Source organism: Entelurus aequoreus, linkage group LG02, assembly GCF_033978785.1.
Source record: "Entelurus aequoreus isolate RoL-2023_Sb linkage group LG02, RoL_Eaeq_v1.1, whole genome shotgun sequence".
Classification (NCBI taxonomy): domain Eukaryota; kingdom Metazoa; phylum Chordata; class Actinopteri; order Syngnathiformes; family Syngnathidae; genus Entelurus; species Entelurus aequoreus.
In genome coordinates, this window is record NC_084732.1 from 37,139,715 (window position 1) to 37,163,310 (window position 23,596).

General features: G+C 39.7%; 1 protein-coding gene across 1 annotated transcript in view; it reads right to left on the reverse strand.

Annotated features, from left to right (window-relative positions):
- chs1 (chitin synthase 1) overlaps positions 1 to 23,596 on the reverse strand; it is a 41,512-nt gene that overhangs the window by 6,889 nt on the left and 11,027 nt on the right. Inside the window, exons 7-29 of the mRNA XM_062026265.1 lie at positions 23,386 to 23,461; positions 21,889 to 22,007; positions 21,606 to 21,783; positions 18,428 to 18,524; positions 18,241 to 18,337; positions 18,043 to 18,164; positions 17,798 to 17,893; positions 16,201 to 16,365; positions 15,982 to 16,129; positions 14,422 to 14,487; positions 14,166 to 14,341; positions 13,959 to 14,017; positions 13,013 to 13,213; positions 12,758 to 12,926; positions 11,177 to 11,292; positions 10,917 to 11,096; positions 10,724 to 10,828; positions 10,517 to 10,634; positions 10,296 to 10,377; positions 4,287 to 4,504; positions 3,984 to 4,087; positions 2,038 to 2,119; positions 1,768 to 1,921 (exon numbers count right to left, since the gene is read on the reverse strand). Of these exons, the coding sequence (XP_061882249.1) occupies positions 1,768 to 1,921; positions 2,038 to 2,119; positions 3,984 to 4,087; positions 4,287 to 4,504; positions 10,296 to 10,377; positions 10,517 to 10,634; positions 10,724 to 10,828; positions 10,917 to 11,096; positions 11,177 to 11,292; positions 12,758 to 12,926; positions 13,013 to 13,213; positions 13,959 to 14,017; positions 14,166 to 14,341; positions 14,422 to 14,487; positions 15,982 to 16,129; positions 16,201 to 16,365; positions 17,798 to 17,893; positions 18,043 to 18,164; positions 18,241 to 18,337; positions 18,428 to 18,524; positions 21,606 to 21,783; positions 21,889 to 22,007; positions 23,386 to 23,461 (2,928 nt within the window). The remainder of the gene's footprint in view (positions 1 to 1,767; positions 1,922 to 2,037; positions 2,120 to 3,983; positions 4,088 to 4,286; positions 4,505 to 10,295; positions 10,378 to 10,516; positions 10,635 to 10,723; positions 10,829 to 10,916; positions 11,097 to 11,176; positions 11,293 to 12,757; positions 12,927 to 13,012; positions 13,214 to 13,958; positions 14,018 to 14,165; positions 14,342 to 14,421; positions 14,488 to 15,981; positions 16,130 to 16,200; positions 16,366 to 17,797; positions 17,894 to 18,042; positions 18,165 to 18,240; positions 18,338 to 18,427; positions 18,525 to 21,605; positions 21,784 to 21,888; positions 22,008 to 23,385; positions 23,462 to 23,596) is intronic.

Below are 23,596 nucleotides of genomic sequence, written 5' to 3' on the forward strand. Positions count from 1 at the left end.
TTACAGAGCTATGATAAAAACATTAGCGCTCCACCTACACCAGCCAGCCCTCATCTGCTCATCAACACCCGTGCTCACCTGCGTTCCAGCGATCGACGGCGCGACGAAGGACTTCACCCGATCACAGATGCGGTTGGCGGCTAGCATCGGCTAGCGCGTCTGCTATCCAAGTAAGTACTCCTTGTTGTGTTGCTGGAGCCAGCCGCTAATACACCGATCCCACCTACAACTTTCTTCTTTGCAATCTCCATTGTTCATTAAACAAATTGCAAAAGATTCACCTACACAGATGTCCAGAATACTGTGGAATTGTTCGATGAAAACAGAGCAGTTTGTATGGTGACACATTGGGTACGAATACTTCCGTTGCCGCCGTGACGTCACGCGCATACGCATCATACATAGACGTTTCCAACCGGAAGTTTAGCGGGAAATTTAAAATTGCACTTTATAAGTTAACCCGGCCGTATTGGCATGTGTTTCAATGTTAAGATTTCATCATTGATATATAAACTATCAGACTGCGTGGTCGGTAGTAGTGGGTTTCAGTAGGCCTTTAAGTTGAGCACGGAGAGGTGAAAAAACATAAGCTGTAGCACGCACCTGTTGTAATTAATGGTAAACAAAAGGAAAAGTAATCACAGCAAGAGCAAACGTACGTGACGCATAAAGCCTACATTGATCCAGCCACTCTAGGCTGGGAGACGCCAAAATATAAAGGGGAGTACTTTTCAAATGTTCTTGTAGTCAGACAATATTTTCGGTATATTAGATGGAATTTTTACCTGACATGTTTCGACTGTCATCTGCAGTATTATTCAGAAGGGTCACCTGACCACTGTGACCAATTGATGGTTTCCTTAATCCAATCACCTCCTTAATCCATCGTTTAAATTTGTTACTTTCTGTCCCAATGATGTTGGTGTTGTCCCAGTCCACGATGTGGTTATTTATCTTGCAATGATCTGATATGGCTGATTTGAAGTATTCCTGTTCAGATTTTAGTTTTAGGCTTCTTGTGAACCTTCCAGTTGTCTCTTTTTCACATTCTTTCTGATGTTCCTTCTTTCTTGTGTTGAATGTCCTCCCTGTTTCTCTGATGTGTGATTTTCTGCATGATTTACACGGGATTTTGTAAATGACATTGCATTTCCTGTCTTGTTCTATTTTGTTCTTTGGATGTACAAGTAAGTGTCTTGTTTTTGTGTGAGGTTTTTTTTTGTGTTTTTTCATGACCTGTTGGTTCTGTCATTCGGCCTTTATTCTCTTTCCCTTGTTTTTTACCTGTTGTTCCCCTTTTTTTGATAACCCAGGTCGGATATAGGGAGTTTTTGAGTGCAATTTAGATGTGTTTCTCTTCCTTTTGTCTGACTTTTTCTTCTGTTATGATGTTGGCCCGTTCATAGAGTGTCCTCCTGACTGACAGTTTGTGTGCTGTGCGATGTTCGAAATCAAGAGTAGATATTGGTCTGTGTGTGTACCAAAAATGTTGTCTGACTACGAGAACATTTGAGAAGTATGTGAATAAGAAGACATCATGAACCTTTTTGAGCAATATAAAGGGGAGTGATTAGGGGCAGAAACAGGTGAAGACACTAATCACTAAACGTAAAACAGATGTGATCATTTAGTGTCCACGGCAACCAAAAATAAACAAAAGGAAATAGTGTTGAGGACAAAAATAGTCTTGAACATAGGAAAAAAGCTATTAAACATAAATCAAGACAGTGACATCACTTTGATTGTTGTAACTGTTGTAATGACTACCTGCTCCGTCAGTGCCTGTTGCAGTTCATTCAGCTGACTTTCTGTCAGAACATCCTCTGGTCCCACTCCATAAAGTTCCCCGTTAAGAGTGTCCGTTAACATGGAGACCAACTCCTCACACACGTCAACCAGATTTTTGTTGCGGAGAGAGGACCTGAGTTCAAAGAAAAGAACAGCACAAGACTGAAGTACTGCACACATTGTGTTAAGTGTGGGTTTTTTTTACAGCACAATAAATAGTGCACAGTCATGTTCTGCATTGCGCAATACCGAATGTGTTCTTGTAAGTTCCTCTTCAGGTTGGCAAAGGTCAGCTTCTTCAAAAACTCTTCTTTCACCGGACCCACCCAATCTAAGAACACATGCACACAAATACAAACAGCTGGTGTTATCTTTCATCCAGGTGGCCATGTTGAAATAAAAAATAAATATTTGCTATTCGACAGTTTTACTAAAATATTTGTATTTAAAAAAAAATAATATTCATGATTTTATTGATGTTTTTTTATTCGTGATTTTGTGTAATAAAAACAAAACTTGTTAAGGATTCTTAGGAAAAATCTTGATATCAGACAGTGATCCGGATCACCCCCAAAATCGAATCACTTATTACGTACTCAATTTTTTACATTTTCTGAATGTTTCATCAAAATCTGCCCATTATGTTTTAACCTATCTTGTTATTGTTTTATAGCGGAATTAAATAAACCAAGTAAACCCTCTTGTCAGTCGTCCACTCTCTTTGTCTCTGTGGGTGAAGGCGTGGAACACACACACACACACACACACACACACACACACACACACACACACACACACACACACACACACACACACACACACACACACACACACACACACACACACACACACACACACACACACACACACACACACACACACACACACACACACACAATTTTAGTCTGGTAACTTTTACGGCGCATGCGCGTACCATCATTTCCTCCGCAGCAAGCGCAGCTAGAAGCTCAGCTGAGAGCGCCTGCGGACACGCCCTTGCTCGTTCCGCTCAGACCGCGGCTGCGCGCCTGCCCGGCTGCGGGCAATCTACCATCAGCGCACCTGGATCTAATGAGGCTCGACAGCCTAAAGACCAACGCAGTCGACGATCCAGTGCTGGAACGTAGTTCTCTGTTTGACAGTAAGCTTCGCGTCTTTGGCTCATCTCCTGTGTTTGCTCTCCGTGTACCTCTGCCCCTTGTGCTCACTTGTCCTTGTTGTTTCCCTTGTTACCGCAGTTTATCCTCCGTCGCCTTGGAAGTGAGCCGTGCGCCTCACTTCCCTGGATCCCCCCCTGGACTCTGACTGCCTCCCTCGATCCTCGACCCCCGCTCAGGACGCCTATTTGCAGCCTCACGGACCTGCCGCTTGGATCACAGACCTTCTTCTGCCCAGCCCCTTTGGACTTGTTTGCCTTTCCAACACGCACTTACAACAACCTCCTGGTAACATTACCTTGTTAATTCCTTCACATAGTCTTTCATGCACACACATAGTAGCATACACACTCCAACACCTCATCAAGCTCAATAAATTCCTGTTGAGCGATACTTCCTGTGTCGGGCTGTCTCATTCCCCCTCCGTACGTAACAGTAACATAAACATAAAGTAATCAAAACTGTTTTTTTCATAAGAAACAATGTAAATCCAACAGAAGAGAGCCCCGGACGCCACCTCCATACTTTGCTACTTCTTCTTTTTGAGTTTCTTCACCTTATTTATCAAAAAGCTGGCACTTGTGTCATATCCAAGTATGCACAGATCACGACTGTGTACTTACACAACGCTGTTTACGTCAACTGATTCAATCACATGCATGCGCAGCAGCACTTTACACACAACACGTCACACCGTCGGGACTCTGCAGCCCCACAGCTTATTCACTTGAAAGAAATTCTGATTAAAGCAAAAACAATTTAAAAAATCCATGCATCCATTGTCTTCCATCTACACAGGTCAGGCTTGCCGTGGCAACATCTCAGTAGGGAATGGAAAGACTTTACTGGTCAGAGGATGTATTTTTTTAAATACTTAAAAGTCCAAACAGACCAGTACCAAGGAACGGCGGTGGTATTCCAACATGTCCACACATGTTTCACACAGGGGTAGACCGACAGAAACGTGACTGCCAATTTGCACCTCTCCGACCACTACTAAATTATGTCAGTTTAAATGTCAGGTAAAGGGTTTCTCACCACTCATGGGAAGATCTGTTGCGTTTTTGTCATCTTGGTCATCATCGTCGTCGTCGTCGTCGTCGTTGTAAGATGCAGTTGATTTTTTTTCAAAACTTTTATCACTACACACACACGCACACGCACACGCACACGCACACACACACACACACACACACACACACACACACACACACACACACACACACACACACACACACACACACACACACACACACACACACACACACATTTAAATCACAGTTCTGTTGGGAATTTAGGGTACTATGTATTTGTCGAGAAGAACATTTTTCCTTAAGTTACCTGTAACTGGACATGGTGTCAAAGTCTTTCACCTCAATCTTGTCTCTCTGTCCTTTTTGCTCAACAGGCTCGTCGCTGGCGTCTAATCTATCTTGTGGCTCCACATTTGACGCGGCAAGTAGAGTTGTTTCATGGTTTGTGATAGCATGGGGAGGGGCTTGCTGTCCAATTTGTCCTGTGATTTGTTGTATCATCAAATTCTCTGTTTCCTGGGTTACCTGGAGATTGCAAATAATGAAGAGCTGTAAAATTGACTCATTCACAATTACAGTGCGATACAGTATGGGTCTGATTACTGAAGGTTTGGGTTGCATGCAAATCTGATCGACTAAGCATGTGCACTAGCGCATCTTTTAAATGAGCAAAATAGAGAGCGCAATCCATTTAGCGTGTCTGTCTTCGTGTACAGAATATGCAGAAAATGTGCTGATTATTAGAACACCCGCAATACTGGTAGGAGAAGATGAAAACGTAATCTTTTAGCACTCGCAATGTAAATGATCAAGACACAAACGTTTGTACCAACGCTGTTTTGCATCTATATTTGTCACCTCTGGAATGGTCATGCAAACTGGCACAGTTATGCACAAATGGCTGTGACAAAGAAGGACAAACTGTGCTGCAAAGACAGACGATTACGAGAGAATATTCCATCAGTGTCACAATATTTAAACTGCCAGAAAAATATTGGACATATCGTGTATGTCTTCTCAATTGTGACATCAGCAGATATCTCCTTGTATGATAGAAATATTCCCGATTTGCTTTGCGCAAGTCCGCAATTGTATCTGACGCCATAGTCAATAAAATCCTTCTTTTTTCTATCCTTTTGTTGTGGGGCAAACTGGCTTGTACTTGCACATGCATCCTCCGCTGTTGCCATTTTTAATAAAAAGTAGCGTATATTTCGAACTTATATCTGTCAGTCGACGCTAAAAGCGCTGAAACTACAACATGTAAGATGGGGGAGAAGATGCTGTCAAAGTGGAGGCATGTAAATAAAACCCCAAAATGGTGCATCCAGAAGAAACAGACAGAAAAAGGCACGAAAAATGTCTGTAAAACATAATCTACCGTATTTCCTTGAATTGGCGCAGGGAATATAGTATTCGCACGTCTAGAATTACTGCCGGGTCAAACTCGTTTCTCAAAATAATTAACGCATGCTTGGCCTTATCGCCGGTTTATTATTGAAGCTGGATCAAATTCGTTTCGCAAAATATTAATTTTATTATCGCATGTCTATAATTTTCGCCGGGTCAAACTCGTTTCGCAAAATATTTAGCATATGGCTAGAACTTCCACCGGGTGAAATTCGTTACGTCACGAGTGACGCATCTGTCCTCCTTTTCAAAATGGAGGAAGCTGATTTCAGTAGTTTACAATCGCACAAAGGAAAAAAGATAAAGAGCTTTTCAGTAGGATTTAAGGTTCAAGCTATTGAATACCGGTACAGTATGCTAAAGAGAACAGTAAGCAGCTATGTTTTATTAATATACCGTAGCTGCGTGTGTGAAATACTGTATAAGTCATTAAATCACTCCCGCCTCCTGGTGGTAGAGGGCGCTGCCGCGCTAGTGATCCTTCTTGCGACTTCCTGTACTGCAGAAGAAGTGAACACACGCAGCAAGAGATTTATTTTTTCCCTCTGCCTGAACTTCTAACATGGAGGATCACATACAGGTATCTAAAATAAAACAGTTTTCTAAACTGGACTTTCAATCGAAGCAGGAGGTAATAATTAAAGGAATATCTCCATCGAAACAGAGACTTTTAAAACTGAAGAAAGAAAATAAGGAAGACTTCTATAAACAAGTTATCGATGCTTTTGGTCAGAAGGAGCTGCAAATGGACTCCATTTATAAGTACAGGTAAGACCATAATAACGTTTTTGTTAATTAAATGTGCTTTTCATGATGGTATGCTTACATCACACTCAAAGCGCACGCCTAAATTTTATGGATTCCTTTTGGTAAACGCCGGAGTGAGAAGAGGTTTTAAAATAATTACCGCATGCACGGCCATCCCGCCGGTTTCCGGTAAACGCAGGTGTGACAGGAGGTTTTAAATTAATTAACGCCCCTGCGGCTATTCAAGGAAATACGGTATGCAAAATTTGGACCAAAGAACCACCATTACATGTTATGCCATACTTGCCAACCTTGAGACCTCCAATATCGGGAGGTGGGGGGTAGGGGATGGGGAGGGGGGGTGGTTGGGGGCGTTGTTGGGGGCGTGGTTATTTACAGCTGGAATTCACCAACTCGAGTATTTCATATATATTTCATATATATATATATATACAGTGTTGGGACAAACGCGTTACTTTGTAACGCGTTACTGTAACGCCGTTAGTTTTGGCAGTAACTAGTAATCTAACGCGTTATTTTTTATATTCAGTAACTCAGTTACCGTTACTACATGATGCGTTACTGCGTTATTTTACGTTATTTTTTATGTACTATCGGCTAGAAACTGAAGATCTGAGTGTGTTTTGTGGCAGCGCTGCGGTGGAAAAGAAAGGGCGTACGTGCTTTCTGTGGGTGGGGGCGGGGGGGTATGAGGGGCCGTTAGGGACATTATTGAGAATTACCTCTTACATACACTACTGAAATGCTCTCACATAAACAACTGAAATCTTTTTCTTTTATACACACTACTGAAACACTCTTATAAACACTACTGAAATGCTCTTACATACACTACTGAAATGCTCTCACATAAACAACTGAAATCTTTTTCTCTCACACACCCTACTGAAACACTCTTATAAACACTACTGAAATGCTCTTACATATACTAATGAAACACTCTTATAAACACTACTGAAACACTCTTATAAACACTACTGAAATACTCTTACATACACTACTGAAACACTCTTATAAACACTACTGAAACACTCTTATAAACACTACTGAAATACTCTTACATACACTACTGAAACACTCTTATAAACACTACTGAAATACTCTTACATACACTACTGAAACACTTTTACATACACTACTGAAACACTCTTATATACACTACTGAAACACTCTTATAAACACTACTTAAAATACCCTTACATACACTACTGAAACACTCTTATAAACACTACTGAAACACTCTTATAAACACTACTGGAACACTCTTACATACACTACTGGAACACTCTTATAAACACTACTGAAATGTTTTTGTCTCACGCACACACACACACACACACACACACACACACACACACACACCTGGAATTATTTTTCACTAGTATGTATAAACGGATTTCACCTGTGTGTGTGTGTGCTTTTTACACGTGTGTGTAAGGGACAACAATTTCAGTAGTATGTGTGCAAAGATTTCAGTTATGTGTATGAGTGCATCTTACCATTGTGTATACGAGCATTTTACCACTATGTGTAAGAGCATCTTACTAGTGTGTGTGAGCGATGTTGCATTCCGGTTCCGGTATAATCCCCGCCCCTTTTCAGACAAGTTTATTTTTATTTTTTTTAAAGCCAAGTTGTGGACAAAATGTCTGCCGACAAGCAGCTTAACCGAGGCGGGAGCTCCACTTAATAATTTGAGGGCTTCAGCGGAGAATATAATAACACTTTCAATGCAACAAGGGTCGGACTGCCGCCATGGGTCTCCCCCGCAGGACGCGGCACCTGAGCGGCCACACAGCGGTGCCTTTCTCCTCCCGACAGCCAAGGAGCCTGGAGCACTCGTTCCATTGCGAGTTTGCACCGCACACATGCAACGTTTCAGTTCATGGACATCGGGGCAAAAGGAGGAAAAGGTAATTAGACGTTATTTATTTCTAAATGATTGTTGAATCACACGAAATGTAAGACAACATGGCATTGTAGTGAGCTACAATGGTAACATGTCCAAATGTGAGTCACGTCGTGTTACGTCAGTAGCTAATCATATACTAATGATAATGGATTGCATTTATTTAGCGCTTATCATCGACTAGATAAGGGGTCCCCAAACTACGGCCCGCGGGCCGGTTACGGCCCTCCAAAGTCCAACATCCGGCCCGCTGGGAAAAACAATTTTTTTGTATTATTATTTTCAATCTGTCTTTTCTAATCTAATCCATTTTTTGGTGTTCCCTAGCCGCTCAGGCAAATCATATTGTCTACAAATGCATTTCCCTGTATGACTTATATTGTCTTAGCTGTTTTCATGTGATCTGATTGTTATATTCTTATTTCAGAGTCACCACACAGCTGCATGCCCATTTCAACAAGGACGGAATAAACAACCTCTGGATTCATGGAACTTCTTTGCACACAAATATATTAATTGGAATATATACATATATATATATATATATATATCTATATATATATATATATATATATATATATATATATATATATATATATATATATATATATATATATATGTATGAAATACTTGACTTTCAGTGAATTCTAGCTCTATATATATATATATATATATATATATATATATATATATATATATATATATATATATATATATATATATATATATATATATATATATATATATATATATATATATATTTTATTTACATAGAAGAAGAAAAAAAAAATACTTGAATTTCTGTGTTCCGGTGGCTATCCATTAGATGGCAGTATTGTCCTGTTTAACTTCTCCGTTCATTGGGCAGGCAAGCTGTTTATATTGTGGGAAAGCGGACGTGAGAACAGGCTGTCCCCACTCAGTCTCAGGTCCGCATTGAGCTGGAGGGGGCGTGGCCTCCAGCTCCGGCTGAATACCGGGAGTTTGTCGGGAGAAAATCTCTGCCGGGAGGTTGTCGGGAGAGGCGCTGAATTCTCCCGCTAAAAACGGGAGGGTTGGCAAGTATGTGTTATGCAGACCACAAGTGTTTTTAAATTTGCATTAAACTTAAGGGGCTGACATTTTTTTAGTGGTGTTTGTTTTTCATAGAGATTATATATCCCCTATTGGAAATTATTTTTTGCAATATGCATCTTCTTGCACCTAAGTTTTTCCAGACACACCATAACAACACCGCAGCGCTTGCACGGCGCACCTTCAGCATGCCAAAAGTAGGTTTTGTTGTCCAGATAGCGCTTCAAGGTGGTTCATATTATATTTGTGTGCGGCATGTGAACAACATGACGCCACGGGTTGGACCGTATAAACCAATAAATATGCAGTAAATGAGTATCTCCATGGTGATAGCCGATATATACACACAAAAAGGCTAATTTGAATAGGGCGATCTGCACCACTTTTGCACTTGTTTCTAATTTCCCACGCTGTCTTAGTAGTTCACCTGCAGCACACACTAATAGCGCACTCAATTTTATAGTTTGCACATTCTGTACTACATCATAGTGTGCTGGGGGGGCAGTACAGTTAAGAAGGACAGCTCCAGACTGGAGAATCTGATCAGGCGGGCCGGTTCTATGATCGAAATACAACTGGACTCACTGGTGACGGTGGCAGAGAAGAGGATTGTGGAAAAACTAGTGAGCATCCTGGATGATGCCAGTCACCCTCTGCATACCGTTGTCAGTAGCCAGAGGAGCCTGTTCAGTGCTAGACTGCTTCATCCCAAGTGCAGGACTAATAGACTCAAAAACTCCTTTGTCCGACACGCCATTAGACTGTACAATTCCTCTCTGGGGGGGAGGGAGGGTACTCGGATGACAGGGGATGCAAAACAATAACAGTGCAATACTTTTTCATAACATGGTCACTACTGTCTAGTTTCTCTTGTTATATTCCTATTTTACTGTTATATTTTTATTCTCATTGTTGCTTTTTATTTTTACTCTTATTGTAATATTTTTCTATTTTGTTTCCATTTATACCCCCATTATTTACTTTTTACTTTTTAAATTCGATCTCAACTCTGTACACTACTGCTGGAATTTTAATTTTCCTAAGGGAACTCTCCTGAAGGAATCAATAAAGTAATATCTATCTATCTATGCTTTTTATCACTTGTTATTTGGATCATAGTAGATCACACCCCATTTTGGCAGGTGTTTATCTTACCTGCAACTTCATGTCCCAACAGCAGAGTTTGCAGTTTCTATCACACAGAACGTTCTGGTTCCTTTTCACCTCTGTTGCTCCTCTATGATGAAATGTCAGAAAAAAATAGTGTGAACACGCCCAATACCTAAAATACTTAAGAGTAAACAACGCTTGCCAGTATGAGATAAGCCATAAGTAAATTATTACTTTAAAATGCTTATAAAAAATTGTTGCATTACTTATTAGATTCTCTGGTGCCCCAGGTCACAATGTTCATGTTAACCAGTGAGTAGATGGTAAGTAGAAGGTAGCCACTGGGAATACAGATGAAATACATCAGGCCGTAGATAATCATCCCTAGATGGAACAAGAATATCATCACAATGAATAATATGGCATCATTCCACATTTATATGCGAGCATTGAGGATAACCGAGTGTACGTACCAAACTCCTCAGGGTGTAGGAGGGCAGTCACCAGGTACATGATCGTCATAGAAACCAGAAACACTCCGGTTGGGGTCAGGAACGTGCCCTCAACCACCATATCACCTGGTTGGGCCAGAATGGTGGCGTTTTTTCTACTTTTCAAAAAACCTTCTCCAAAGAATCCTAATAAACCTAACAGAGATTAACTCACCGATGATAGAAAACAAGGACGCTGTCATGAGGAAAGCGTACAGAACACTCATAATTCCAGCAATTGTTATCTGGGTGTTTGGCTTGGCGACAAAACAGACGATGATGTAGAACACGGGAGGAATGCTCGAAATGATGATGGAAATTGTACCAGCGAGCTCAAAGACAAACTGGAAAGCTCCTGAAGGACAGAACAAATAGGATTCGATAAAGACAGGTGTATTATGCCAATAGGGTGGTATGACGTCATAGGCAACCCACCTGCCACCATCAGAGTCACTGAGGCTGGTCCAAGAATAGAAGAACCAACTGTAAACATCTGGTAGAAAATGTAAAGACTGGATATGGAGGAGTTTCTCTTCACCGTCTCTGAGCCGCTGCGGTGCAAAATAATTCATATTCATCTGAATGACAACATCTTAAAGGAGTTATATTATGATTTTTAGTCTACATCTAAAACACTTCCGTGAGGTCTACATGAAATGGAACAGTGGTGCTGTCAAAATTTGGTCGGCATAGATTATGTTTTACACACCATCTTCAAGCCACTTTCTGGCTGTCTCTTCAAAACGAGTCTGACCAATAGTGACAGGAACGCCAAAAAGAAGACACTTCAGAACCGAGATTTAAAACCTCCCAAAGGTTAATTTTTTTTTGCTTTGTTTTTCACACCTTGCAGTGCTAAAAAGCTAAAAGAATACAGGCTACGTGTTTTTAAAATGTTTGTCTCCCAATTGGAAATGACTAATGTACATCCCGGCGTGAATATAGCATTATATGTAGCCTGTTCATAGCTCATCTACATGTAGCTAATACTGTATCACTAATGTATCATTACATTTGTCAATCGAGTTATCTATTACAGAGCATACAAAAAAGATGTGATATAGAATGCTGGCAATGTATGCTAAACTGTAACTCTGTAATTACATGTGCCAGTGTCCTACTTGCTAATATCAATAGTGAGGAGGATGCTACATGCTACCGTATCATTACAAATTGTCATATATATACTGTTGTTGGACTTATTGCTTCATTGTATCCATCGTTTCTATAAGTTGTTGGAACTGCCTCTGCGATTAAATGTAGTCTTGGGTAAATCCTTCTGTATATTTTGTCCTCTGACCTCGATGCTCCACAGCCGAGTAATTACAAAAACACAAAAGTTAACCAGGCACTTCTTCCTTCTTCAGATGGGAACTGTGAATTACATTTATATAGCGCTTTTTCTCAAGTGACTCAAAGCACTTTACATTGTGAAACCCAATATCTAAGTTACACTTAAACCAGTGTGGGTGGCACTGGGAACTGGTGGGTAAAGTGTCTTGCCCAAGGACACAACGGCAGTGACTAGGATGGCGGAAGTGGGGATCGAACCGGCAACCCTCAAGTTTCTGGCACGGCCGCTCTACCAACCGAGCTATCCCCATGAGATGAGGCTGGAAGTTTGTGTAGTGACCTGTGCTGGTTAATGTACCCAATAACGGCATTTTTGGTCATCAGGTCGCACCGCAGACGTATTTTTGTTTGGCCTACAACTGCCACAAGGGAAGATTAAAAAATGTCGGACTCGTGCAGAAGTTTCCCAGAAAACATCTACCATGTATGGAGCTGGCCGCTGATGTCACCAATTGGTAAACGTCACACGTTGGGGCAAATCTCAACCGTTTGTTATGAAAAAGGCTAAATTGTGTAATAGATATCTCCTCAACGCTATCGTTGCTTGACTTATGGGGATCCAAATACACCAAAAACTGTGTCAACAGGCCAGAAAGGTGGGTTTTTAACATTCCCCCTATATGTGACAGGCTGGAGTCAAATGTAGTCATAAAAAGCACTGACCTGTGCAGCAGGTCCAATGTATTCGCCAGCGTAGACGGTCCCCACCGTCTCCTCTGGTTGTAAAATTCTTTGAATTCTTGTGGAGAGTTAGTGAAAGCGTCGGATGCAGCGTTGTATTCCACACGCCACCCCTGCTGCAGTAACAAAGTACACAACCAACGATCCTCCCCTGGAAAAGAGAAGAAAATAACTTGAATATCACAAGGACCTGAGAGGGAGAGAGAGAGAAAAAAAAGACAACTGTACTGTCTCTACCTTGGTCATATTGCACATATTCTGCCGCCCTTGTTGAAGTCGTCGTGTATCTCTTCAGTACGTTGTCATCCATTAAGGCGGATGCTCGAAACAGACTGAAACATCCCGGACTGCACAGCACAGACCCAAACACGTGTTCTGCGGTTTTCTGAAGCCAGTGACCGACTGCATACTCAAACTTTTGGTACCACACCATAGGACCTGATGGTCAGAGACAGAGCTAAACATTGAGCTTTGGGGGAACATGTTAATGGATGCCGTCATTCATCTGGGTCAGTTATTCTTAAACTGTGGTACGGTACACGGTCTCAAGTGGTACGCCTAAGAATCACTTGATTCTGAACTTGCAATGTTTTATTTTCCTATATTCAAACAGAGTGTTACAGTTCAAATTGTATTAATGTTATAGTGGCCAAAAAAATGTAATATACTATGCCTATGCCTTGTTTTTATTGACTAAATAGGCCTACTATGCTACTGTAATGTTGGTTATTATAATGCTACTTTGAGAGGCAAGTACTTTCTGAAATGGTACAAGGTGAAAAAAGTTTGAGGACCACTGATCTATGTCATTGTATTGTCTGGGCAATAAATCGATCGAAACCGGACTGTTTAGTATGTCTTAGAAGAAGTTTTGCCTCTCATCTTTGCAGGCTTCATCAGATCATGCTCGTAGACTTAGATTGGTCAGATCTAGTCCAGATGCTTGTGCCAAAGCCCCAAGTATTTATCCTCCAACAAGAAGGGGACATATTTATTGGTGTCACCTCAAAGGCCCCTGGGACAACCGTGTAGGAAGAGGTGACTTGTTAAAGTTCTGCTGTTTTTCCTCTGCTAATCACTGATTAGTAAGTCAACTCTGGCTTTATTATCACTTTTTTCAAAAGCGGGCTTGTTGGATGATTAATATCTCCTACAGAATAGTGGAGTACAAATGTTTGTTTACCCATTCCAGTCGGATGGATTCGCCCACAGGCTGCTCCTACGTTTTCATACATCCTCAGCCTGTCAATCAAAGTTTCATTAGATGAAAATGAAAATAAGTGAACAAGCAGTTACAACAGGTTCAACAAAATGTATTGAATATTTTTGGTGATTACAGAGTTAAAATATTAGAGAAATCTATTATAGAATAAAATTGTCTAATACTGACCTGTCTACAAGCAGTATGACAGCTTTAGGCTGAAAGTCAGTGTCTCCGTCCAGAGCCAGGATGTAAACGTTGTCATCTGAGATTAACCTTCTCTTGTTGTCATTGTCGTACTGAGGCATGAAGAATATCTCACCGTCCATAGAGATTAAAGATTCTCTAGATAGGTTATCCTGGCGCTACAAAGAAAAACAAAAGCATTAATTTAATTTGCACAATATCTCTGCAAACTATTATCTAATATTAGGACAAGTCTTACATTGATCTTCTGAGGGGTTTTGGAAATGTACCCCTTCCAGCCAAGAAGATAATACATGTACATGATCTACAAGACATAAGAAATGATAAAGGGAGTCAAGGGACAAATTATGACTGTTAAGTCCAAGTATAAATTGGGTAGTCACTTGCTGGCTAATTGACCATTTTGTGGCTTGATGATATGTTTTGCACTTTCAAAACAATAGTCTCCTTAACACCAGCTAGTTAAAGACATGATCATTGTAATCTACATTCAACTCACTTCTTTATGGTCTAGACTATATAAATTAGCTATGCTTTGGTGTACATTTTGCGCACATTCAGCTCCTCAGTCGCATTTATAACCCATTTTGTGAGTCTGTCTGCAAAACGTTCATGTGTCTTGGAGAGACGTGTGTCTTTTTATGCAACCAAAACGAAAAAAACAAAGATTCGCAACCAAAAAAAGATTTGCACACAAAATATTGGTTTAGCAAAAAAAACAATATTTGTAAACAAAAAATAATGGATTTAAACAAATGAATATAAGTATATATTTTTCCCCAGACAAAAACATTTTTTAATTTCTTTGGATTCCATAATTTTTTAAAGTTACAAACAATAGTTTTGGTGGATGTATATTTTATGGGGTTGTAAATCTTTTTTTGGTTGGAACAAACCAGTGCAAAGTAGTAAATTTGCAACCCCCAAAATATTGTTTTTTAAACAAAATATTGAAGAAAATAACATTTTAACAAAATATTGTTTTGGTTGCAATGCCCCACCTTCTCCAAAAGTATCCGAATTACTCTTTTGAAAAGGTACAAACGAATATCACTGTTAGTCTTTTCTTGACACGGTCGGAAAATACACTTCATTAACAATACAGGTTATAGATTCACCGGTTAAAACATTAGGTAAATCTTGTGTGAACGCATTAGGCCTCATAAAAAATAAAAAGATCAACATTTACCAGCATTTGTGTCACTACATGTTGCACGTCAGTGTTATTGTGCTCAAGATACGATTAGAGGAAAATAATACTTTATCCTTCCTTCTCTCTTGTTTGTCCCCCAAAAAACAATTAGTAAGGTCGCAATGGTGCCGACTTTTTAATCAGAGTTTAGCGGCTAATTCAACTTTGTACTGGTCCATGTTGACAAAACAGTCTGGAGTAAAATGTTGTGGACAAATAAACACTGAGGTATTTATTTTATGTTTATCAGAGCCGGTGGGAGGGCATGAGATGACAAGGATTGACACGGGAGGCTGCAGTTAGCAGTGTCAGTACAGCAGAATTAGAAGAGGCTGACAAAGAGCATGTACTAGAAATTCCCACATAAATACGTCCGTCAATCTGTGACATCACAAAGGGCCCTATGGTAAAAAAAAGACTGCAAAACAGCATTCAGAGGCATCCAAAATTATGTGGAAGCTCACACCTAAATGCTTGAACCCTATGATTTGACGCATTTGGCATTGTTTAACGCGAGTATCCAACATTGTAAGAACATTTATAAGTCAGAAAAGAGCAAACTCATATTTATTTGGGTCAGCGCTTACTCAGGTTGGCAGCTCATACCTGCGACCATCTTTTCTTGTTCCTGATACGAGCTTTGTCTTTAAGGTGAACGTAGAGCATGTTGCCTTCCGGCATAACAAACATGAGTCTGCCACCATATGGAGTTTCCACAATCGACACATCATCCGGCTCTTTGTTGGTAAAAACCCTAAATATTTGGACGAAAGGCTTAGATGGCGAAACTTTTATGCAATGTTTAAATTAAAGGCGAGACCTTACCTGTACACCTCGATGACAACTCGGGTCAAGTCATTAACGTATGAGTTAACCAGCCTTTTTTCTGTGCCTTCTTCAGTCATAAAGGCGTCATCCACATAAATGTGACACTCAAAATCAAAACAGTCCTTATGTTCTTCTTTGGGGTCACCTCGATAACGGTCAAGCCTAAAAAAACAAAACAAAAAAAACAGTTACACCTTTTAATATAAATTCTGTAATATCCCTATCTTATCTGGTGACCATGAACACTAAATAGCTTCAAACATCACCTTCTTTATAGTTATCTCAGAAGATGGATATCATACGGCTTTTTGAAGACACAACATTTTCTTGTAGAGTAAACAATCATGGAAGATAATTGTTGCATAGGCTGTGTGGAACTTATGTGCCACCAGTAAATCCAAAAATATTATTTTCAGTTCTGAGGTGTTTCTAGCTTAATTCCAATTTAATCGTAGCAATATACAGTAGACATAAAGTCCCACCAGGATTTTGCGGGCTTTTTTTCATGACTTTTGTGGCCTAAAATGGATGAATTTGTAGTTGCTTTTTCAATTATAGCGGATTTTTTTTTTCCTTAACATTGAATCAGCTTTTGATTTTATGAATGTGTTATCAATTGATTTACCGGTAAATGTTGCTTGTACCCTTAACTTAAAAAAGCACAGGATTTCAAAGAAAAATTATTAAACGAATACAGTTTCGATGTTTTACTAGTTTTATACCAGACCGACTTAAAAGTAGACGCTAGAAAACAGTACACAAAAATGACCGTAGTGTTTTAATTAATCTTAACTAACAATCGTAATATGTATTAATAATTATACAAAATAATCACCATAAAAAGGCTTTCTTGTCATTCATTGTCTGCCCAGTCATCCACAAGTTGCAGAGATTCTCTGAGTATGTTTTACGCTCATTTATATTTATTGATGTTAATCAATTTATGTTATATTACACATTTACCACCCCACTTTAAGAATATTTGTGAACTGTTGAGATGTATCCACGGCGACCGTTTTTGTTGGTAAATGAGAGACGATGAAAGATTATCATCACACTTCAACATTCCTAACATGTAAATGCTGCCTCTTTGCAAAGTCAGCATTTCAAATGAAAATCTGTTTTTAATTGTCTTATCTTGGATAAATAAAGATTACATCAAATTAGGAAGTGAGGACCTCAGTAGGGCTGCTAATGTTTATATACGACATTACCCAAAAGGTTTAACGCTGTATACAGTAACAGGAAGTAAGTCTGAGCTATGCGGGAGGACAACAATATACAATTACAATATACAGTTGATATACTGTTGCACGTTTTCTTTTTCGGCTTCGTCCACACAAAAAATAAACATACATTTTGATTAGACAGCTGACGCGTGCGTTTGAGCAAAAATGACCTTGATTGGCCAAAATGTGCGGAGAAGTTGCAGGCATTAGACAAAGTTAATTCGAGGGGATCCGCTGAACTTGCGCAATCGCAACATCGCAAATTCCTGGAGGGACAAACATTACATACAGTCCCTCTTCGGCTGACTGAAAATCATAATTTGATGTTGTTAGTGGCTTCATGTGTGTGTTGTTGTTATGCAAACCTGAACATGGAGGTGAGAATCTTCAGCATTTCGTCGTAGGTCTCATGCCACATGGTGGCACATAGGTAGATGACACAGCTCTGGATGTCGTCTTGGCTGAAGCATTGAGGGGTAGAACTGTTATGTTATCATTTGCAACTGATTGACAAGGCTTTTCCTTGTTATCAGTATTAGTCTCTCTTGGCTGTCTTTCTCCCGTCCACCCAACAAAGAAAAAAAAACCATTGTTATGAAACCTAGCTTACCTTTCATGGTTTCGGGCCCGAGCTACCTTCATCTTGGTGTTGAGTAACAAAGACAAGTCAATGAAAGCAGATTCGTACAGACGCCGAACAAATAGCTGAGAGGTCCTTTCTATTCGCTGGACCTATGAGGAAGTAAACACCATGTATCATTTATTTTGATTTACATACCAATTGCAAAGTTTGTGTATCGGTATCTACCTTGATCTTCCATACGTAGTATGTGCAGGCGACAAAACCCGACCACATGCATACTCCCTCGAGTGCCAGCATTGAAAAAGGCCATTGTAAGTAGTAGCTGTCAATCAAATTGGTATTTACCGTACAATATTTATTACTGGAGATGCCTACTTGATGATGATACAGTTAATAGTTAACGTATGGATACCTGTAAAGTGACGTCCGGCAAATGCTCCTGGTGAGTTCTAGTAACACCACAGGAGTTGTGTTCTTGTGGCTCAAGAAGACCAAGCTTTCACAAAACTCTGAAATGAAAAAACATTGCTTAAGTTGTGGGCGCAATTACACGAGAGTGGGTTTTAATCGAACTGAACCTGTGAACTTAAAGGAGAACTGCACTTTTGTTTTAAATGTTGTCCATCATCCTCAATCACGATGTGAAAGAAGAACACAGGTGTTTCACTATTACGTGCATTCTAGCAAAACTCTGCTTGTACATTGCGGGTAATGGGGAGCCATCTATTCTGCCAATAAAGAGCTCTAAAAACATCCCAAAACTTCCAAAAACACTTAATTTACAACCAAGGTACAGCGACATTGTTATTGTACAAGCAAACACAAAGAACTACTTTTCTGGCGTTGTGACACATCACCTTGCTCACACTGCTCCTCCGACCACCAGCCAGAGCCGGCTATACTAGATAGCTTGAGCTGCTTTAGTTTCTTGAACTGAAGTTCCCTGTGAAAGTGTGTGGTTTGTGTTTCCACCGCATTTCACCGTTCCAGGTAGTCTATACAAATCAGGCTGATGGCGTATGGAGGAGTGGTTTACTATATTTCTACACTGATACAATGTAAATAAACAGACAATATTAAGTCATGTTTCTTTTACTAAAGTGTAAGTGAATGAAAAACAAGACAATAACTTACAAATTGATATGATTGAAAAAGAAAGGGAACCGAATTTTACATAGAAATTCAGGCTTTTGCCCAAAATGTCCAATAGTCAAAAATTTGTCCCCTCAGTAAGTTATGAATTCATGAGGGTCATACGATTTCTTATGTTCCATTTCAGTTGTAAAAAAACAATACATAAAGAATACATTTCAGTGTTTATCTCATGGTGACAACATATGCGCATCCGATTTAGTGTTAGCCTGTTAGCATTAGCATTCGGTTTCCTCGGGTTGAAACAAATAACTAAACAAATGGCGTGTCACAGATTTCTTTTACAGCATGCAACAAAGTAAAAAGTTAATATTTGATGTGATTTATCTTCGTTCCACTCGTCCTTTATTTCATATTTATCCCCAAACAACGAAGTCGGAGTCCCAGTGAGCAGCTTGCCTCGCTACTTCGAAGTCCGGCTTATTCCTCTGTAAATACGTTTAAAAGAGTCCATCCATTTTCCCGTAGATTGGCGTATTGAAATAAAGTTTGGAAAAATTCATAAAACACATTAAACTGCATACTCGTTTAAATAATTCGGCTGAGAAAGGTTAACCAACGAACGAGAATTCTCTACAGAATCTCCTCTCTTGTCAACAAAAGCACCATGAGGATTCTGGCGGAAACTCTCGTTCAACCCTTTTTCGATTACGCATGCACCTCCTGGTACCCTAGCACCTCCAAAACCCTCAAATCTAAACTCCAAACATCTCAGAACAAGCTAGTCAGGTTACTTCTAGACCTCCACCCCAGATCCCACCTCACACTTCTCCAAAGTGGGCTAGCTCAAGGTGGAGGACAGAGTTAAACAACTTGCACTGAGCCTAATCTATAAAATCCACTACACCTCCCTGATACCGAAGTACATGTCAAACTACCTCCTTAACGTAAATGACCGCCATAACCACAACACCAGGGGGAGCTCCACTAACCACGTTAAACCCAGATTCCGAGTTAACAAAGGTCTTAACTCATTCTCTTTCTATGCCACATCAATGTGGAATGCGCTCCCAACAGGTATAAAAGAAAGGGCATCTCTATCCTCCTTCAAAACCGCAATAAAAGTTCACCTCCAGGCAGCTACAACCCTAAACTAACACCCTCCCCGGATTGCTAATAATCAAATGTAAACAATCAAATGCAGATACTTTTTCTTATGCCTTCTGATCTCTCTCTCTCTCTCTCTCTCTCTCTCTCTCTCTCTCTCTCTCTCTCTCTCTCTCTCTCTCTCTCTCTCTCTCTCTCTCTCTCTCTCTATGTCCACTACTTGCTGTCCATATCCTACCCCCCACCCCCTCCACACCCCTGATTGTAAATAATGTAAATAATTCAATGTGATTATCTTGTGTGATAATCTGATAATTTAAGTGGACCCCAACTTAAACAAGTTGAAAAACTTATTCGGGTGTTACCATTTAGTGGTCAATTGTACGGAATATGTACTTCACTGTGCAACCTACTAATAAAAGTCTCAATCAATCAATCAATCAATCAATCAATCAATCAATCAATCAATCAATCAATCAATCAATCAATCAATCAATCAAAGAGTAAAAACACTGCGAGATAGTTCCACTAATCAGCGTTCTTCAGCACAAAAATGCCCCACAAAAGTTCCTACAAGTCAAACGTTTGTTTTGTTTTGCTTTCTCTCCATTGTCAAGTTTGTTGTAATTGAAATACGCAAGAAATAAGAGATAAACAAATTGTCTCGCATACTGTAATAGTGGTGTTTGTGTTCGAATACAAAGTTTTTAGGATGCCCCATCCGTGTTTAACCAATCAGCGGTCGACAGCACAGCCTGCCCCTCAAAGGTTCTTGGAGAACTTATAAAAGCCCCAACTTGCTAATAGGGACTAAAAGTGATTCCGGTAGAATTTAATCTACCCCCGTAGTTTTTGGTGAAAACACAGAGGGGGGGGGGGGGGGGGGGGGGGTATAAATACAATATAAAGACAATATAACATACATCCATAAACGTGGATGCATATGCAAAAGTGCAATATATTTATCCGTACAGTAATCTATTTATTTATAACCGCACTTTATTGCTCTTTAATCCTGCACTACAACGCGCTAATGCAACGCATTTTCGTTCTTATCTGTACTGTAAAGTTCAAATTTGAATGACAATAAAAGGAAGTCTAAGTCTAAGTCTAAGTCTAAGTCTAAGTTAACAGGAATGTGCCTGTTATTACATTACATACATACTTACAGCATGTGTATAAAACTGTGTTGGAGATTTTTGGATGGATGTGCTTTATACGCAGAATAAATCATATTCCAAATTACCTTCGTTGTTGGCCACCTCATACTAGCAGTTTTTCATTATTGAGAATGCACAGAAAAGGGAAAGACGTGTGTTCTTGTCTGACATCGGGATTGTGGATGATGGGCAAAATTCCCAACAAGTTGTGTGCAGTAATAAAAAACTCACCTGTGATGTTGTGAGGTTGTGCCCCATTTAGTTCTTGTGCTTGGGTAATGAAAAGGATCAGTCCCAGTAGTAGCACAATAGGCCCGGTGCTACACAAAGGCAGGGCAAAACTCATCCTGACAGCATGAATCTTACAGGCCACCACCCCAAACCAGTGGCACGCTGCTGAGCAAAATGCCTTAAAGCAGGAGACAATAACCATATCAATAATAATAGGTAGGAGAATTGTCAATCGAGTATAGTCAGTCCATACTTTGACAACCAAGTATGAATGTCTGCCTACCTGTAAGAAAAACAGCACCAGTCCTATTTGCAATAATTCCCAGTCATAACTCTTTAAATTGAAGTCCTTCCAGACGATGGAGTTTTCAATGAGGACATAGTAGATCAAGTACACAGCCCCTACAAATGAAAACAGATTTATTAGTTTGTGTACATGACGGAATCACTCAATGTATACCACAGTACACAGTTACAGTGAAACCTCTAAAATGCCCCTTCACAGTTGACTTCACTCAGATATTTGATCTCGAGCACAAAGTGTGGCATAACACACACGTTAACCCTTGTGCAACCTCAAGATTGACTACAAACACTTACTCTTAGGATCAATAAGAGTTCCGCTCACACAAGGGTCAAAATTAATATAAAGGATTGATATTAATATTTTTTTATATTTTCAACGCTTGCAATATGTGAACAACTCCAACAACTTTTTTTAATGGCCTTTTTGTCATAAATAGCAACAGTTTTTTTTATAATAGGAAAATGATAAATATGTAATATTTTTTAAAATAAGTTGCAGAGTGGAATATTTGGCCTTGATTAGGTTAATTATTCGTGATAACATTGAATTTTATACAGTAGATAAGTAGACAAAAACTATAATTTTTACAGTGCATAGAGAAACAGGCAGGACTTGGTTACATTTATTGAGTTTACAGAAGTATGTTATGTACATCTGCTGTGGTACACACGTATAACTGCCCAAAACCATTTTCGATGCATTTTAGCGGGTTAATGGCAGTCTATCTAATTTATGCTCGTCAAAGCTCCAATAATTACGCTTACGGTTTTCACAATCACTCTTAAACTACATTTTCTTGTCTCTCAATTGGCAAGAATGAGATTCATTTGGTTTTTTTGGGACGGCGTGGCGAAGTTGGTAGAGTGGCCGTGCCAGCAATCGGACGGTTGCTGGTTACTGGGGTTCAATCCCCACCTTCTACCATCCTAGTCACGTCCGTTGTGTCCTTGGGCAAGACACTTCACCCTTGCTCCTGATGGCTGCTGGTTAGCGCCTTGCATGGCAGCACCCGCCATCAGTGTATGAATGTGTGTGAATGGGTGAATGTGGAAATACTGTCAAAGCACTTTGAGTACCTTGAAGGTAGAAAAGCGCTATACAAGTATAACCCATTTATTATTTATCATTTATTTTATGGAAAAATCTAAGTAATATACCAGGATTACTCTCATTTAAAACACATCAGTTATAATGGGAGTCAATGGAACCAAAATAGTTCTTAAGAGAAAATGTGTAAACTTAATGTTTGTATGCTATTCTAACAACTTGCAATCAAAAACACAATGCAATTGAATAAAATTAACTTGTGAAAAGCTTCCTGGCAAAAATTCAGACTGCGAACCTTCAAACTGAACAATCTTATCACATAAGTAACCGGTTTTGGGCCCTACTGTAGGAGTGCACAAGGGTTAACATTAAATGTGTTTTTACATTATTGATCCAGACAGACCTATGAAAATTATCCAGACCTACCTATGACAATTATCCTCAGAATGCTGCTGATGACAAACACAAAGTCCCTGAAACCGTCCAGTTCTGACAACGTATTCTATGAAGAGATGCAAAACAGTCTCAGTTTATATTTTCACACGACAAATGGGCCAAAACACTTTGACATGAATAAAAGCTATACTTGAAGAAATTCCCACCACTCGCTGTAATAATTGCAAATAAACTGTTAATT